Here is an 18,210-nt window from a genome sequence, read left to right as displayed (position 1 = left end):
TTCTTTTCAGTTTTCCAGATAAATAACCATATCACTGGCACATAATGATTATTTTATTTTCTCTTTTCCAATTTTTATATTTCCTATTTCTTTCTCTTATAATTGTGTTGTCTAGTACCTCCAGAATACAGTAAATAATAGTGGTGCTAGAAGATGTCTCTGCCCTACTTATGACTTTAAAGGGAATGTTTCTAGTGTTTACCCAGTAAGTGTGAATCATAGCTTGTTTTACATAAATATCTTTATTTCTCCTTACTCAGCTTTTTTGGGGGGAATGAGGTAAAGTAGAAAAGGATAGCTTTATTGCTTTGCCAAGCAAAGGGAGCCACAGTGGGCTGATAGCCTCAAAGTAAGTGTCCCTTACTTAACGTTTCTTTCTTTTTTTTTTTAAAGGGAAATAATCTTTAATTTGTAAATCTCTTACATGAGTCGAGAATAAAAAAGAACCAACAGTTTCTAAAAGTGAAATAGATAATATTGGAATATTTAAAGTTTACTGAGTGGAACTTTTTTTTTTAAGTGGAGTATAGTTGATTTGCTTACTGAGTGGAACTTCTTTTTTTTTTTTTTTTAAGTGGAGTATAGTTGATTTGCAATGTTGTAGTAGTTTCTGCTGTACAGCAAAGTGAATCAGTTACATATAGTCATATAGCCATTCCTTTTTATTTTTTTATTTTAGGTTTGTTTTTTTTTTTGCCACATCTCACAGCTTTTGGGATCTTGGTTCCCCAATCAGGAATTGAACCCGGGCCACAGCTGGGCAAGCCTGGAATCCTAACCACTAGGCAATGAGGAAACTCCCTCTCCACTCTTTTTTAGATTCTCTTCTCATGTAGGCCATTACAGAGTACTGAGTATAGAGTTCCCTGTGCTATACAATAGGTCCTTACTAGTTGTGTATTTTATATATAGCAGTGTGTGTGTGTCAATCTGGGTCTCCTGATTTATCCCTCCACCCCCCTCTTTTCCCCCTTGTTAACCATAAGTTTGTTTTCTGCACTTGTGACTCTGTTTTGTAAATAAGTACATTTATACTCCACATTTCTTGACTCATTCTCTCCACAAAATATTTCTTTTCATCCATTGTTAAAAACTTGTATTTGTTCTTCCGTTGCCTAATAGTCATCCTTAATTGCATCATCCAAAGACAGTAAAACTCAGGATGTGGACGAATAAGCTAAAAATAAGGGAAACCTGAATTAATGGTTGAAAGAATTAAAAGCTCTGTTCTACCTGTGAATCAGTTTCCTGAGCAATCAGCTTCACCTAGAGTAGAAGCCAGTGACTGAAACTGGAATTGCCATTGGCTTGAGCAGTTTGGTGTATCAAGTTTGTGTGTGTGCTCAGTCTTGTCTGACTCTTTGTGACCCCCATGGACTGTGGCCCCCCAGGCTCCTCTGTCCATGCAGTTTTCCGGGCAAGAATACTGGAGCAGGTTATCATTTCCTACTCCAGGGGTTCTTCCTGACCCAGAGACTGAACCCACATCTCTTGTGTCTCCTGCATTGGCATGTGGATGCTTTATCATGGTGCCTTCTGGGAAGCCCTGTATCAAGTTTATCAGTTTATAAACCATTTTTATAGGTATTTCATATAATCCTGCAGTAACCTTAAGGGTTAAAGTATTATCAGTAGTTGACAAACTAAAACTTGGGCAGGATAAATGACTTAATCTAAGATCACACAAATATTATATGGTAGAAATTGGACTCTCATCCAGGTGTTCTGCTCCAAACCAATTTTGTTTTCCTCTGTCTCAGCTTTTCCTTGTTACTGTATACTAATATACCCTGTGGTGTCTGTCTTCCCCTCTACAATCCAAATGAATCCCTGAGACTTAACAGGTGAACATCTTAAATATTTTTTTTTAAATATTTACTTACTTGTATTATTTATTTGGCTGAGCCAAGTCTTAGCTGAGGCATGCAAACTTAGTTGCAGCATGTGGGATCTAGTCCTTGACCAGGGATGGAACACAGGCCCTCTTCATTGAGACAGCTGAGTCTTAGCCACTGGACCACCAAGGAAATCCCGTCTTAAATATTTTTAAACAAATTGCTTAGTGTTGAAATATTTTCATGTAGATAGATCATTTAGGTATCAGAGCACAGTTATTTGATAATAAAACCAACTGAACTGATATAAATAAATAATTTGATTTTAAAATAAATAGGAAAAAAGACAAATCTCCATTGCAGAGTTCCAGATAATTCATCTAGTTATTCTTCCCACTGGGACATGGAGTATAACTCCCCACCCCTTAATTCATGCTGCATACAGTGACTTATTTCTAAGAGTACAATATGGAAAGAAGGGGAAATGATTGTGTACAATGGAGAAGGCTAACAAATACTACCTCAGCCAGGCAATTGAGGTCAGCATCAACAGTGATAAGTCATGTTGACATTATGTACCCTTGACATGATATGATGGAAATGGCCCTTTACTTCAGTGGTCTTCCTCCTCAAAACCCACAACTCCAGTCTAATCATAAGAAAAAACATCAGACAAACCCCAGTTGATGGACATCCAGGAAATACCTAACCAGTTCTCAACACTGTCAAGGTCACCAAAAACAAGGAAGGTCTGAGAAATTCTCACAGCCAAGAAGAGTTTCAAGGGACTTCCCTGGTGGTCCAGTGGTTAAGACTCGGTGTTCCCAATGCAGGGGACACCAGTTCAATCCCTGGATGGGGAACTAAGATCCTGCATGCTACATAGTGGCACAACCAAAATAAATAAATAAAAGTTATTGTTTAAAAAAAAAGAACTTCAGGAGACACGACAACTAAATGTAATGTGGATTCCTGAATGGGATCCTGGGACAGAAAAAGGACATTGCATAAAAACTAAGGAAATCTGAAGACACTATGAAGTGAAGTGAAAGTCGCTCAGTCATGTCTGACTCTGCGACCCCATGGACTATACGGTCTGTGGAATTCTCCAGGCCAGAATACTGGAGTGGGTAGCCTTTCCCTTCTCCAGTGAATCTTCCCAATCCAGGGATTGAACCCAGGACTTTAATTAATGTTAATGTATCAGTGTTGGTTCATAAGTTGCAGCAAACACAAGATGTTTATATAAAGGGAAACTGGTGTTGGGTATATGAGAACTCTACTATCTTACAGCTTTTCTGTAAGTCTAAAACTAAAATTTAAAGTTTATTTTTTTTTAAAAAGGGCTAGAATAGAATAACACTTGATAAGCCAATTCCCTTCTTGGTGAATTGCTGTGAATTGAAATCTTATGTATCTTCCATCCTTAGATTGGTATCAGGGTTGCAGTTAATATCATTAGAGAATTATCTCAGTATCATTGCAGATTATCCAGCTTGAGTATGAATTATCTTTAAGGAAGTGAGTAAATTTTTTGGTTTTAAGTAAAGAAAACCCACAAAATTATCAGAATAATGCCTAAATATATGGTGACCCTGAGTATAAGGCAATTTCTTATCTTTCCAATGAAAAAATATTTTAAAAAGGGATGTGGATGAAATATTTTTGCATACATATTTAAGATCATAATTTTAATAAAATAATATTAATTTAGAACTATTATTTCCCTCCACCTGTCACTTTTTTTTTTTTTAGTTCTACCAGTTTATTGCTACCAACACATCTCCCTCCACCCTGATACACACATGGTCAATCATGTAACCCCATGGACTGCAGCCCACCAGGCTCCTCTGTCCATGGACTTTTCCAGGCAAGAATACTGGAGTGGGTCACCTGTCACTTTTTATGAAACAACATTGCCTAGATTTTTTTCACATGTGACTTTGATGTCAGTCTTCGGCACACAGTAGGTTGTCAGTAAGCTTTTATTGAATGAATGATAGTTTGAAATCAGATATATGGGGAGCCCTGCGTCAGTCTGGGAGGATCCATTGAAGGTTTTTTACCAAGAGAGCAACACACAAAGGTGGAGGGGTATTTAGCCTTTTTTTCAGGGGAGATGAAGGTACCACAAATCCTCTGCTTCTGGGAAGCCAGCTGTGGCCAGGTGTTGGCCTTGGGGCAAGAAGAAACCTTGACCCAGGAGTCAGGCAGATCTGATTTTAGAAACTGCTGGAAACTGAGTGGTCCCAGGTGTCTTTGAGGAGGTGGCACTGAAGCCAGGACCTGAGGGTGTGAAGAGTCAGGACAAAAGCAGGGAGAAGAGACTGTGTGAGCAGAACATAGCAACTGGGGGACCCTGGAAACTACACAAAGGACTTTTTTTTTTCCTAAGTGCAAAGGAAAAAATGGGGATTGACATCTGATTTACAGTTCTAAAAAACCACTTCCATCTGTGAGAATGGGTTTGAGGAGGAGGCAAGAATGGAAACAGAACTTCCCTGGTGGTCCAGTGGTTAAGAATCTGCCTGCCAGTGCAGGGGACACGGGTTCAATCCCTGATCTGGGAAGATTCCACATGTTCTGGGGCACCTAAGCCCATGTGCCACAGCTGCTGAAGCCCTTGCACCTAGAGCCTGTGCTGTGCAACAAGAGAAACCACTGCAATGAAAAGCCCGAGCACCACAATGAAGAGTAGTTCCCATTCACCGCAAGTAAAGAAAGCCCACACAAAGCAATGAAGACTCTGTGTGGCAAAAAATAAATTTATAAAAAGGAGACTGGAAGCAAGGAGGCCAGGTTGGAAATGATAAGCAATAATAGTGATAATAATAATAGCTAACACATGGCTAACTAAATGCCCAGGCACTTTTTAAGCTCTTGTATGAACCAACTCACTTAAGTGTACCTCCCAGTAAGCAACTCTTTCATTCTTGAAAATACCACAGTTGTTGTTTTTTTTTTTTAATATAGTTGCTGGACAATATTAGATAAGTTGCAGATGTATAATATATTGTAATTCACAATTTTTAAAGGTTATACTCCATTTATGAAAGTGTTAGTTGCTGACTCGTGTCCAGCTCTTTGCAACCAACCCCGTGGACGGTAGCCCACCAGGCTCCTCTGTCCATGGGATTCTCCAGGCAAGAATACTGGAGTGGTAGCCATTCCTGTCTCCAGGGGACCTTCTTGACCCAGGTCTCCTGCATTGCAGGCAGGTTCTTTACCATCTGAGCCACCAGGGAAGCTATACTCCATTTATAGTTACTATAAAATATGGCTGTATTCCCCATGTTGTTCAATATATCCTTGTAGCTTATTTTACAGCTAATAGTTTGTACTTCCTCTTCATGTACTCCTGTATTGCCCCTCAACATACCCTCTCGCCACTGGTAACCACAGTTTGGATAATAAATTCCAGAAAACTATGAATCAGCCAATTCAGAGGGGCTTAATGGTTGGATTGCTGTTTCCTTCTCCACCCATCAATTTCAAACCATTCTGTGAAAGTCATTAACCAAAACGCTCTATGGTGCAATATTAAAGTAGAAAAAACTAGAACTAACCTCTCAACTTGCCGAACCTCTTCCTCTCTGTTCCCTTCTGTCCTCACCCTATCTCTTGGTTCTGAGTTTATATGGGCTTTTTTTTTCCTTCTTTAGCTCTCTCCCTCGAGTCCCTTTTCCTGTTCTTGTGTGTTCTGTGTTTCTTTCCTCTTTCCCCTCTTTGCCTTCCTCATTCCCTCTCTATTACCTTGCCTTGCCTTAATGTCCCTCATTTTTCTCTCCCTTAACTGGCCAGTGAGATACTGGCATGTCCAGTGAGTCTGTTCTGTTCAGCATATTAATGTTGTTAATACAATGTATATTATATATACAGTATAATAATGAATGTTCATCTTATTCAGTAATTAATCAAAAATTAATGTTTACTATTTCCATTTAAAACTAATTAAGACCCACAAGACTCAATGTACTCTTCCAAAATGCTTCTATAGATGATTGTTATGAAGTATTTTAAGTCTTTGTATCCCAGTTCCTGAACTGACATCTCTAGGAGAAATTTACCTAGTACCCTGTTCATGTCCAGTATTCTTGCCTGGAGAATCCCATGGACAGAGGAGCCTGGCAGGCTACAGTCCACAGGATCGCAGGAGTTGGACACGACCTAGCAACTAAACCACTACCACAACCACTCATCTAACTGGTTTCTTCCAACCCCCATACGCTCCCTTCCCACTCCACTACCACCTCTGCACCTCCACTGCCTTCTGTACCTCAGGACTGTCCCCAGCTCCTACATTGGACTGCATCTAATTCATACCAGACCATGTCTGTTCTTTAAAACATCAGAGGACTTATGCAACTGTCACGTTGAACCAAACGTCTCATTCTTCCATAGTTTCTCTTAGTTTATTTCCTCTGTTAACTTTCGTAAAGCCTGATACATTACAAACTATTGCTTTTGTTCTGAAGCTTCTTTTTAAGATGCTTTTATTTTACATGTGAGAGTGCATCTCCTTTTGGGTGCCTGGTTCCAAATATAGAGGTACCAGGGACAACCCCTCTTCCCCAGCAGAGGCTTCCCTTAGTAAAGGAGCGTTCCTCTGTGCTCATCTCATATATAAATCACCAGGGAGCTTTTAAATGAGAAAAGACCTGGCTGACCCAGAAGGTGGTATTTATAAATAGTCCTCCAGCCCCCGCTCCTTAAAGCTTGTCCACCTAATCCTCTTCTCTCAAGATAGGAAGTGACTTGAACTTTGAGCCTTAAAACTCACATTCTTTTTTCTTTTAAAAATCTCGTTGGCAAAAAGCTGTTAAAAAATGTTTTCAGCCAGATGATGATCGGTCATAAGAGCTTATCTTTCATTTCCAACATTTTTAGGCAAATATGCTTCTTTTGTGGACCAGCTTTTCTCATTGTTATTATTTTAAGACACTTTCCTCAATCATTTTTATTTCTTTTTACTGATAGGGTATCATGGATTTGTATTTTTATGATTTAGAAAGCTGTTCCCAAATGACTCCACAGGAGATGTGGATTCGATCCCTGGGTCAAGACAGTCCCCTGGAGGAGGAAATGGCAACCCACTCCAGTATTCTTGCCTGGGGAATCCCATGGACAGAGGAGCCTGGTGGGCTATAGTCAATGGGGTCGCAAAGAGTCAGACATGACTTAGTGTCTGACTAACAACAACAACAAAAATGACTGCATCTCTATAATGAGCTAAGAGCCTTTCTTTTCACCCCTAAAATCACAGAACTTGGAGGGTCTCTAAGTAACCTTCACCCCAGTATCTTTGAATGGAGCTCTGTTTGTATTTCTCTGATTTTGTGTTGTATGTGTGGGTGTGTGTGTATGTATGTGCTCAATTGCTTAGTCTTGTTCGACTCTTTGCGACCCCTTGGACTGTGGCCCACCAGGCTGCTCTGTCCATGGGATTCCCCAGGCAAGAATAATGGAGCGGGTTGCCATTTCCTCCTCCAGAGGATCTTCCCAACCCAGGAATCAAACCCATGTCTCCTGCATTGGCAGATGGATTCTTTACCTCTCTGCTACCTGGGAAGCTTTTTGTATTATTTATTGGGGCTAAAATGTCACAGGTTTAGGATTATGAAATGAACATATGATATAGACACTAGTAAATAATATTCCAGATTAGGGTACATACAGGAAATGCCTAATTGTTGAAGTGGCCGAAGATACTTTTTTTTTTTTTTTTTACTATATTTTCCCCAATATTAATTAAGTCCTTAATCTGATTATTTATAAAGAGAAGAGATGTTTACATTAAGGAATTAAGCTATATGTTTTTAGCAGCCTCTCTGCCTTATAAAATGGAGGAAACAAATTCACTATCTACTAACTATCAGACAGAATAATTTAAGGCTATTTTCTTTTTATCCCCTGACAGATTGAAGAGTATGTCGTGGTCCCAGGCTTTTGTTTGCTGACCTGGGTCAGGGACAGTAATGCTTTTTCTAGAAGCTACTAGGTCTGATCCATCTGTTGCTTTGTGAGGAGAACTCCTTCCCCAAGGCTTTTCTTATAGTAGTTTTGCTAGAATGTCCTACTTGCATTGTGAGCCTGGAAATTTAGAAGTAATTTTAGTTCTCTTATTTAAGAAAGGCTGGTGTCCATTGTGGCTATATTAGTACATAAGAGACTATCTGCAGGAAAAGAATGAAAAGCATGTACACTGCAGGTTGAATGAGTACTGTCTTCTGAAAACCTTGGGCTTAAATGTCTAAGGCAGTTCTGTTTAGATCTGAGTTCAGCATGGACTTGCTAGAGCAGTAGTGCCTGTTTTATTTCTCCAGTTGGGGAAGCTTTCTCTTAATACACGGAGACTCTAGAATGGGTAAGTATATGTATGTTGTTGTTCAGTCGCAGATTTGTGTCCGACTCTTTGCAACCCCCATGAACACCAGGCTTCCCTGTCCTTCACTGTCTCACAGAGTTTGCTCAAACTCATGTCCATTGAGTCGGTGATGCCATCCAACCATCTCATCCTCTGTCACCCCCTTCTCCTCCTGCCCTTATTCTTTACCAGCATCAGGGTCTTTTCCAATGAGTCGGCTCTTCGTTTCAGCATCAGTCCTTCCAGTGAATATTCATGACTGATTTCCTTTAGGATGGACAGGTTGGATCTCCTTGCTGTCCAAGGGACTCTCAAGAGTCTTCTCCAGCACCACAATTTGAAAGCATCATTTCTTTGATACTCAGCCTTCTTTATGGTCCAACTTTTACATGTGTACATGAATACTGGAAAAACCATAGCTTTGACTCTATGGACCTTTGTTGGCAAAGTGATGTCTCTGCTTTTTAATATGCTATCTAGGTTTGTCATAGCTTTCCTTCCAAGGAGCAAACATCTTTTAATTCCATGGCTGCAGTCACCATCCACAGTGATTTTGGAGCCCAAGAAAAGAAAATCTGTCACCGTTTACACTTTTTAGGATATGGCCTAAGCAAGTGTGGATACGTTTAACTTGCTTTTAGATTCAGTTGCTAAAATTAAAAAGTGGAATGTAGAAATATGAAAGAGGTGAGAAAACCATGTAGGTGCAACAGAGCAACTGTATCAAGAGATATAATGAGGTTGCAGGAGAATTTGTTAGGATTTCGCACACTGAGAGGAGAGGAGCACAACCAACACAACTTCAAAGCAGTGGTGGGTGCATGTCCAAGGACAGTGCCCAAGCAGGTCAAGGGCATGGGAGGTTTAGGTACCAATCACATTTGGGGCACACTACTGGATAACCCTTGGTTCTCTTTTGTGACCTTTTTTATATCGCAGCAAAACTTAGAGTCTCTCCAGAGGGTTAAATGTAGAACTAGTCCATACATAATGATGCTCATCAACTGTGTTGTTCAGAGTTCTGCACTGCAAACTACCCAACCCATGGAAAAGACTCTCAGAGGCTTTCTGCTGCTTCAGAACTGACTGGCAGTCAGAGGGACAAGGGACACACTTCAGGAAGCATCAGGTTGGCACAACCTGCTGCCCTACCCTGAGGAACTGCTGGCTTTTACTCAAATCTTTGTGTGACGACAGCTTCAGGGCCCCGGGTGTCCCAGCCTAGGTCATATGCTTGCCCCCAGCTGCACCGTGACTAGGAGAGAAGAAGCTGAATCCTAGTTGCTATAGTGCAAAGCACTCACTGCCTCCCACAGGGGAAAGGAGGCTGCAGGGTGCTGGTTGGGAAGAAGGTTTGGTTGCTAGACAGCCGGGGGTGGGGGGGGGAGACATATAAACTATCAACTGTATTTGTCTGGAGCTCAGTCTCTTTACAAATATTAACCATCTTTTTCAGGCTCAGCCATGCATGAAGAATATTAATTTTCTTTTCCTTTAATGCTTTGTTCATTGTTTGAACAATGAAAACTTGGGACTATCTTTTTTAAACTTAGTCTTTATTTTTATCAGAGTTGTATGTATACTTCACATAGAGTCATAGTTCTCCCTGGTTTCTAAAGACGAAGAGCATTTCATTGCTCACACTGCGATTTTCTACTCCCTGCTGCTGCTGCTAAGTCACTTCAGTTGTGTCCGACTCTGCGACCCCATAGACAGGAGCCCACCAGGCTTCCCCGTCCCTGGGATTGATTCTCCAGGCAAGAACTCCAGAAAACTATTTTCACTTCTTTCTAACTGATTTATTTGGTGTTTATCTTGATATTTCCAAATAGTGCACTGTGGTTATATCTTAATGTTTCCCTTTTAAACATTATTTATCGACTTTCCATGATGAAAATGAGTTTTTTTCTGTCTCAATACTTTACTCTTAGTCACACACACATTCTCTTCTTTTCCCATCCTCCCAGGATAATTGTGTTGAACCTATGATCTGTGTTTTTATCATCACTTTTTCAGCACTGCGATGAAGCTGTGTAGTATGCTGTGACTACTCTTTTCTCCAGTACTACATTTAATTTTTCCCTGATGCTAATAATTGTTTTTTTTAATTTGCTTAAATTTTCTATACTTCTCACTAATTTGACCCCCAAACCTCCCCTAATTGAATCAACCCTCTTTTCATATAAACACATCAGATATATGAATTTCATCTTTTTGTTTTTGTTGTTTTTAATTTCATCTTCTTAAACGTCTCCATGAGTGTTATGGCTTGCTCTTGTCTGGACCCTGAACCAGTCGCCCTCCAGGCCTGTTAAGGAGCTCTTGTCTTGGGGTCTCCTTCACCATCACTCTGAGGACCCCTTTGCTGTTTCTTGTTTTAGATCTCTTGCTTCCTGGATTCCATGTTATCCTCTTCCTTGGTCTTCCCTGTCATTTTGAAGGAGTGTGTTACTATTAGTTTCTTGAGAAAGTAAAGGTTTATTAGTTTTAGGAATCATTTCTTTAAGAATTTTAAAGGCACTGCTCCATTTTTTTCTGTCCTCCAGAGTCCCTGTTGAAAAGTCTTATGCATTCTGATTTTGACCTTTTCGGTAACAACTCATTTTCCTTCTGGAAGCTTGTCTTTTAACCTTGATGTTCTGCAAGTTCACAGTGATGCGATTCAGGCCCTTGCTGGACCTTTTCAATCTGGGACATTTTCTTGAATTCATTTTTTTGATGACTTCCTCTCCTTGTTTTTTTCTCTTCTTTCTCAAAGTTATATTAGCTAGATGTTGGGCCTCTTGTACTGGCGTCCAGTTTTTGTATCTTTACTCTCATTTTCTATCCTTTTGCCTTTTTTTCTTTCTAAAAGTATCTCTCAACTTTGTCTTTCATCCCAGGGGACTGGGGCAGTCCCAGGGGCAGGGTCCCAGTTCTCACAGCTTATTGTCCCTGACCTGACAATAGGAGGGAACAGCAGAGGTCATTTTGGTCTTGGAAGCTGACTTCTTTGGAATGCAGCCTTCGGTTAAGCTCTTCATGTGTTCAGCTCGATGGCTAACTTCCATCTCTGTCTATGTTGTACTCCTTCATGTTGACTCAAAGAGATGCCACCTGAGACAGTCATCTGTAAATGCTGGAGATGTGGGGTCACTGTTTCTGTGTCTCTGTCTTGGGAATGGGCTGTTTACTGTTAAAGTGATGTTTGTGAGGCCATTGCCTTGAGGCCCAGAATAACCAGGCATGTTAAAGTAGACCAGGGATGAGGTGCTTGAAGTTCAGGTTCGGGATGTTTCAGACTGAGGCACCTATGAACATTCAGTCATTTTATGTGTTCCAAATGTATTTTTATGTGTCACATGTATGTACATATATGCATGTATCTCTCAGGAAGTAGGGAACTGGAAATGAGGGTATTATATAACCTCAAAATGGTGGTAAAGAACCTACCTGCCAATGCAGGAGATGCGGGAGATGTGCTTTTGATCCCTGGGTTGGGAGGAAGGCAGGGGGAACCCACTCCAGTATTCTTGCCTGGAGAATTCCATGGACAAAGGAGGCTGTCAGGCTAAGATCCATAGGGTGGCAAAGAGTTGACCGTGACTGAAGTGACTTAGCATGCACGCAGGCTAAAAATTAAGTAAGAGACATTTGCCTACTTGCAATGAATTGTAATAGAAATGTGATCTTCCCACGTCATTGGGAAACTTGTTTTCTGCTCAGGCCCTCAGAGAATCATAGATCGTTGGGGTGAGGACTAAGTGAGTCCCCACTGGGTTTTTCTACATAGCAAACAGATGGTATGGCAAGCTTGACGCCTCTCCCCTCTTGCTGCCTAGGCTAGGCTTGTCCTGAGAACATCCCACAGCAGTTTGATATCATCCCCGTGACCTTTGGATGTCCTGTGCCCAGCTTGAGGAGGCCAAGGTCTACTCAGCAGCTCTTCCTGCTCCCGGGTTAATGGACTTGATAGATCCCTTGTCCCTGCCTTCCCACTTCTCCTGCAGGAAACAACAGCTAGGAAATTTGTAAGTGTAAAGACTGCTGAGCCCATGTGACCTCCTTAGGCTCCCTGCTGGTCTCTGCCTGCCAGCCTCCCAGATTGATATCTCAGCTTTGACTTTAATGGTCTCAATGGCACCCCACTCCAGTACTCTCACCTGGAAAATCCATGGACGGAGGAGCCTGGTGGGCTGCAGTCCATGGGGTCGATAAGAGTCGGACATGACTGAGCAATTTCACTTTCACTTTTCACGTTCATGCATTGGAGGAGGAAATGGCAGCCCACTCCAGTGTTCTTGCCTGGAGAATCTCAGGGACAGAGGAGCCTGGTAGGAGGCCGTCTATGGGGTCGTACAGAGTCGGACACGACTGAAGCAACTTAGCAGCAGCAGCAGCAGGCTAGGCGAACAGCCTAACCCAGACAGCCCATTGGCTTCCTTTGCAGCAGCTACTTAACTCGGACAGAGCCGAGGGGACTCCCTTTTGCCTGTGGCTATGATGTCCTTCACGGGCCAGGCTCCAGCAAGGAGGACAGACAAATTCCAATCTCAGACCCTGGCTTTCCTGAGATTGAGGCCCGGGGCTTACCATTTGGAATACAAAGTGAAGGGTTTTTTGTACCATTTTTTAAAAATATAAACTTGATAATTTTATTGCCAATTTAAAAATAAATGACTTTATATTGATTGTGAAGGGGTAAGAAGGCTACTTGAGGAAACTCTTTGGCAGTAGTTAGGACTCTATGCTTTCACTGCTGGGCCCAAGTTCAATCCCTAGTCAGGGAACTAAAATCCTAGAAGCTAAGTGGCACAGCCAAAAAAAAGCATTGCTTGAAAGGTCTGGATTTGTTAGTAACGCTTGTGGACAGTGATTTTCACTGTAGGGCTATCTCCATGAGTCATGTCCTGGGATTTTTCTCATACCTATTTCTTCAGGTCTTTTTATCTCAGCTGGTCAGTTTCTGTTGGAAAATTTAAAATTTTGCACTGTTCATTTTCTACCTCTTTCTTGCAATTGCTAGACGTGTACCATCTGTGAGCTCTCATGTTGCAGATAAAAATATCTCCCCTGGGTCTCTGCATCTTCCTTTAGATGTCTTCTGCACTCTCTTCCACATTTATATTTGCTTTCTTGGCACTTAGCAGTCAGGCCAGCTTGCTGAGAAGTAAACAGGAGTCAATAGGAGCACATTTAAGACACCTGGAGGACGAAGTAGGCGGCTTTAGGGTCTTCTTTTTCCTTAATATACTTGATCAGAAATTGGATGAACCTTCGGGATGCTGAGACAGGGAAGATACTTTGGCAAGGAACAGAAGACCTGTCAGTCCCTGGCGTGGAGCACGAAGGTACTTTCCACCCTTTTCTGCACAGGGCTGACGACGCAGAGCAGGCCTGGGGAGTCAGGGAGCTGAGTTGACACAGCACCACCAGTGGACAGGCCTCTACAGGCACAGCATGTCCATCCACGTGATGCTGAGATTTCTAGTGCCTTCTCCTACTTCCCAAAACCAACTCTGCTGAAATTTTAGCATTAAAACATACCCAAAGATATAAAGTAAGATCTTGATTTTTTATCATCCTGAAATAAAAGAAAAACCAAGGGGTTAAAACCGACAGGACAGACTAGAAAGAAGGCTCCCATTCAGCCTCCTTCCTGATAAGAGGGGCTGGGTAAGGCCTTTCGGTGCACTAAATCTGGTGTTCCTTGAAGATCTTTCAGTCAGATGCATTGGACCAGTTTGGGACCTCTGCCTTTAATCAAAAAGTATAACTCTGTTACCGAGGCATTCTCTGAGATTTAGCATAGATAAGATATGCTCTAAATCATCTCTAAGAAGCTCCCAGAAATGGTTTCAGTATTTCTTTTTCTTTACCAGCCCGTGTTCCCAAGAAAATCCTCAAATGCAAGGCAGTGTCTCGAGAACTGAACTTCTCTTCAGCAGAGCAAATGGAAAAATTCCGCCTGGAACAAAAAGTCTACTTCAAAGGGCAATGTCTGGAAGGTATTCTGCTGCCTACATGCCTCGTATCTGGGCTTAGGGTGACAGGGGCAGAAGTCAAGACTCAGGGAACTAAAGCCCTGCTTTGATAACATCCATTTTGCAACTCAGCTTGGATAGGGTTCCTACACCCTGGGAGATTGGGAGCTTGGGCAAAAAGCAGAAACAAAGCTGGCAACTGTGAGGGGCTCTGAGCCCAGTGAGAGGATTACCGACCCTGGAGGGCCTGGGGGTGGTGCTGGCTTTTCAGTGATGTGGTCACGAGGAAGCTGCTGGTTAGGCCCTGGTACAGTGCTCTCCATACTGTCACATACAGATTCCACTGGCAAGGGCACCCTGCAGTGAGTTTTCTTCACCATGTGTAAGAGTATAAAAGTGCACTCTGTGTCTTAGATCTGAAGTAACAAGTGAAAAGGCCTGTTCTGTGCCTCTGTGTATAATTTACATCTAGCCTACTTATAAGAAAATGCTGCTGGTCCTAGTGCTTTAGATCTCAGAGCATAGGAGCAGACCTCTGGTGTGGTTCAGGGGGCTTCCATGTCCTTTCTTGTGGCCTCTGGCCTGGGAGGTTTCTGATGGCTTCATTGGTGGTTCCTGGGGTAGGAAATGGCAACCCACTCCAGTACTCTTGCCTGGAAAATCCCATGGATGGAGGAGCCTGGTAGGCTGCAGTCCATGGGGTCGCTAAGAGTCGGGCACGACTGAGCGACTTCACTTTCACTTTCATGCATTGAAGAAGGAAATAGCAACCCGCTCCAGTGTTCTTGCCTGGAGAATCCCAGGGACGGTGGAGCCTGATGGGCTGCCATCTATGGAGTCGCAAAGAGTCAGATACAACTGAAGCAACTTAGCAGCAGGGGTAGGAAAAGGCTTGCTCAAAAGGATAGGGACACAGAGCCCCAAGACTCTGCCCAGGGCTCCAGCTCACCCACTTTTCCTTCTTCCTTCAGAATGGTTCTTCGAGTTTGGCTTTGTGATCCCTAACTCAACAAACACCTGGCAGTCCCTGATAGAGGCCGCGCCCGAGTCCCAGATGATGCCAGCCAGCGTGCTAACGTGAGTGATCGGGCCGCAGGGACGGTGGAGGTGTCCTGAAGCAGCAAGTCCAGGCACATGGGACGCATGGTTCCATTCAGCAGGCAGGCAACCTAGATTGAGAACAGGGGTAAGAGTATCCAGGGTATCCAAGGTTACAGCTTACTGGCTTCAGTCACGTGAAAAGACAGTATGATAGAGTGGAAAGAATTAAAAACTTCAGACTAGACCTTTAGACTAAATTCCTGATTAACCCTGACTAGTGAGGGCAATGGCACCCCACTCCAGTACTCTTGCCTGGAGAATCCCACGGACGGAGGGACCTGGTGGGCTATAGTCCATGGGGTCGCTAAGGGTCGGACGCAACTGAGCGACTTCACCTTCACTTTTCACTTTCATGCATTGGAGAAGGAAATGGCAACCCACTCCAGTGTTCTTGCCTGGAGAATCCCAGGGACAGTGGGGCCTGGTGCGCTGCCGTCTATGGGGTCGCATAGAGTCGGACACGACTGAAGCAACTTAGCAGGAGAAGCAGCAGCAGCAATGTAACCTTGGCTATGTACTTTATTTCTCTGGGCCTTACTCTTTTCTCTAAACAGAGAATTAATAATCCTGTCTCACAGAGGTAGAGTAAGGATAAAATGAGATCGTATGGAAGAAAACTAGCACATAACATAAATTAAATCTATGCTAATTTGCTCCCTTTCCTGACTATCAAACTCCTGATACTCTGTACTTCATTTGACCCTCAGCAGAATCTGGAAAAGTCCTAATTCTGTTTTAGAGGATAATGTTTGATTGTAGTTTTTCAGAGACTCACTTACCATTTTTATAAATTTGCTTCCTGCTCAAAGAATAGTTTGTCCTTTGTCCCCCAAATCAGTCAGTCACTGCCCACCTACCATTTTCTCTTGGGAAAAGATTTTAGTCTTTTAAAGGTTTTAGAAGTATTGCCTGGTAGCAAATCATGTACACAGATAGATAATTGTGTGATATTGGATCACCTCTTTAAACAGGTCCTTTATGAAAACCACATTGAATTTGTAAATAGAGGTTTTTTTATTTTATATCTTGGATAGATTTTTATTTACATAATAGTATAAACTATAAAATACTATAACTATATAATAGTATAAACTAAAATAATATAAATTTATATTTAATCAGTCAGTCAGATTTTGAGTTCCTTATTTACCCATGTTTTTATAATTAATTACCAGCAAAAATGCATCTGGTAGATATTAACTACCCTGGGAAAGTACAGTGTCATAAGTAGATGGGCATTTTTTAGATTTTGTTAACCCTTACTTGACTTCTTGGCCAGGCCTGATTTCTTTCAGGTGCTAACACCAGCAAGTCTATGATAATATATTCAGGTTATTTAAGTTGTCTTACTTTTTAGAACCCCAGAATAGCACCACTCTTGCTTTTAACTCAGTTCAAGAGGAGTTTGATTTGGAAACACTGACATACCCACCAAGAAGAATGAAATTGTACACTGCGTACAATACAGGTGTATCGTTTGGGGTTATTGAGCCGTAAGCCACAGAAACTGACTCTGGCTTATTGGACAGAGTTGAAAGGGTAGGGCTGAGACCTGAGCAGTCAGAGGATGCAGGTGGCAGGAATCATGGATTCCTCAAGGAGCAGCCATGGGAAGGATTTTGCTCAGAGGAGAGATTCTGATTGGTTCAAATTATATCCTGTGCCTGCCTTTTTGTCAGTCAAGGGAGGGGCCACTTGACTGACCATGGACTGGAGATAGGGGTTCCCCCAAGAGAAGAACAGAGTGTTGTTACCCAAAGTGAGGAGAAAGATGCAGGACAGGCCAACCCACAGCTTCCACCAGAGTGAGTTTTATAAGAAAAGATACCACCCCTGCGGTCTCAGGTTTTCATGTGAATCAGAAAGTCGTATTTATAGGCACCTCTGCATGCAGAGCACTCAGAGGGCCTTGGGTGTACTGTGGGTTAAGACATGCTCCCTCTTATAATTTCTAAACTTGAAGAAGATGAACCTCATCACATAAATTAAAAGGTCATGTGAGATGTCTAATCCCATGTGATCTTAATATCCCCAAGCCAAGGTTATATAGGTGAGTGCATGTCCACGGGCCCAGTAGACCTAGATTGAAACTACTTTGTGGAAATGAAATCTGTTGCTAACACGCTCACTCTTCTGCCCTCTCTTCTGACTTACAGTGGAAATGTTATCATAGAGACAAAGTTTTTTGATGACGATCTTCTCGTAAGCACATCCAGAGTGAGGCTTTTCTACGTTTGAGAGAAGAATGTGTGTGCATTTCAAGAATTCATTTTTTTAGGGGGATGGAGGAAACTGTTTACTTTTTTCCTCTACACCTTTGATTTTTGGCACTTTCACCCCTGATTCCTTCTACGGCAAAACCCACCTGCAGCCACCAGGGGACCAGCTCTGTGTAGGTAACCAGATGGCTTTTTTCTCTCAAGCCACCATCTTCCGTTGACCAGAGTATAAACTCCCAGTCCCAGACCAGGGCAGAGGGCATGCCTCGACTCCTTCCTGGAGTAGCCCCAGGGACAGACACACACCACGAGCTGTTCCCATCACCCTCCCTGCCTCCTCCTTGGGCCCTGCAGGCAACACATCTTCTTTTGGCCCCTGGTTTTGGAAAACTTCATGTTCCTGACCCACATTTAGTTTTTTCCTACTGTTTCTATTTCATACATTCTCATACATTTAACTTGTAAAATAGACTGATATTATTATTATTACATAATTAATTAAAACATGTTAATTAAAATATTCCTACGTCTTTAGCATGACACTTCTTTCATTTCTCCTTTTTTTGGAATGTGAACCTGGCTCCATGATGGGAAGAAAGACATTTATCAGACTGTAGGATCACAGCTCTGTTTTGCTCCAGAGAGAACTGATAGATCTTGCAGTTCCTGAGTGCTTCAGTCACTGCTTTCCAAGAACGTACAACACACTTGAGCAAGACCCATGACCT

The 18,210-nt window shown here is 42.2% G+C and overlaps 1 protein-coding gene across 1 annotated transcript in view; it reads left to right on the top strand.

The window, feature by feature from the left end:
• PDE6D (phosphodiesterase 6D) overlaps nucleotides 1–18,002 on the top strand; it is a 55,070-nt gene extending 37,068 nt beyond the window's left edge. Inside the window, exons 2-5 of the mRNA NM_174420.2 lie at nucleotides 13,441–13,529; nucleotides 14,061–14,186; nucleotides 15,134–15,239; nucleotides 17,420–18,002. Coding sequence (NP_776845.1) covers nucleotides 13,441–13,529; nucleotides 14,061–14,186; nucleotides 15,134–15,239; nucleotides 17,420–17,501 — 403 coding nt within the window. The 3' untranslated portion in view covers nucleotides 17,502–18,002. The remainder of the gene's footprint in view (nucleotides 1–13,440; nucleotides 13,530–14,060; nucleotides 14,187–15,133; nucleotides 15,240–17,419) is intronic.
• Nucleotides 18,003–18,210: the final 208 nt, after the last annotated feature.

Source organism: Bos taurus, chromosome 2 (assembly GCF_002263795.3).
Source record: "Bos taurus isolate L1 Dominette 01449 registration number 42190680 breed Hereford chromosome 2, ARS-UCD2.0, whole genome shotgun sequence".
In the NCBI taxonomy this organism is placed as follows: domain Eukaryota; kingdom Metazoa; phylum Chordata; class Mammalia; order Artiodactyla; family Bovidae; genus Bos; species Bos taurus.
This window is presented reverse-complemented; position numbering and strand designations above follow the sequence as displayed.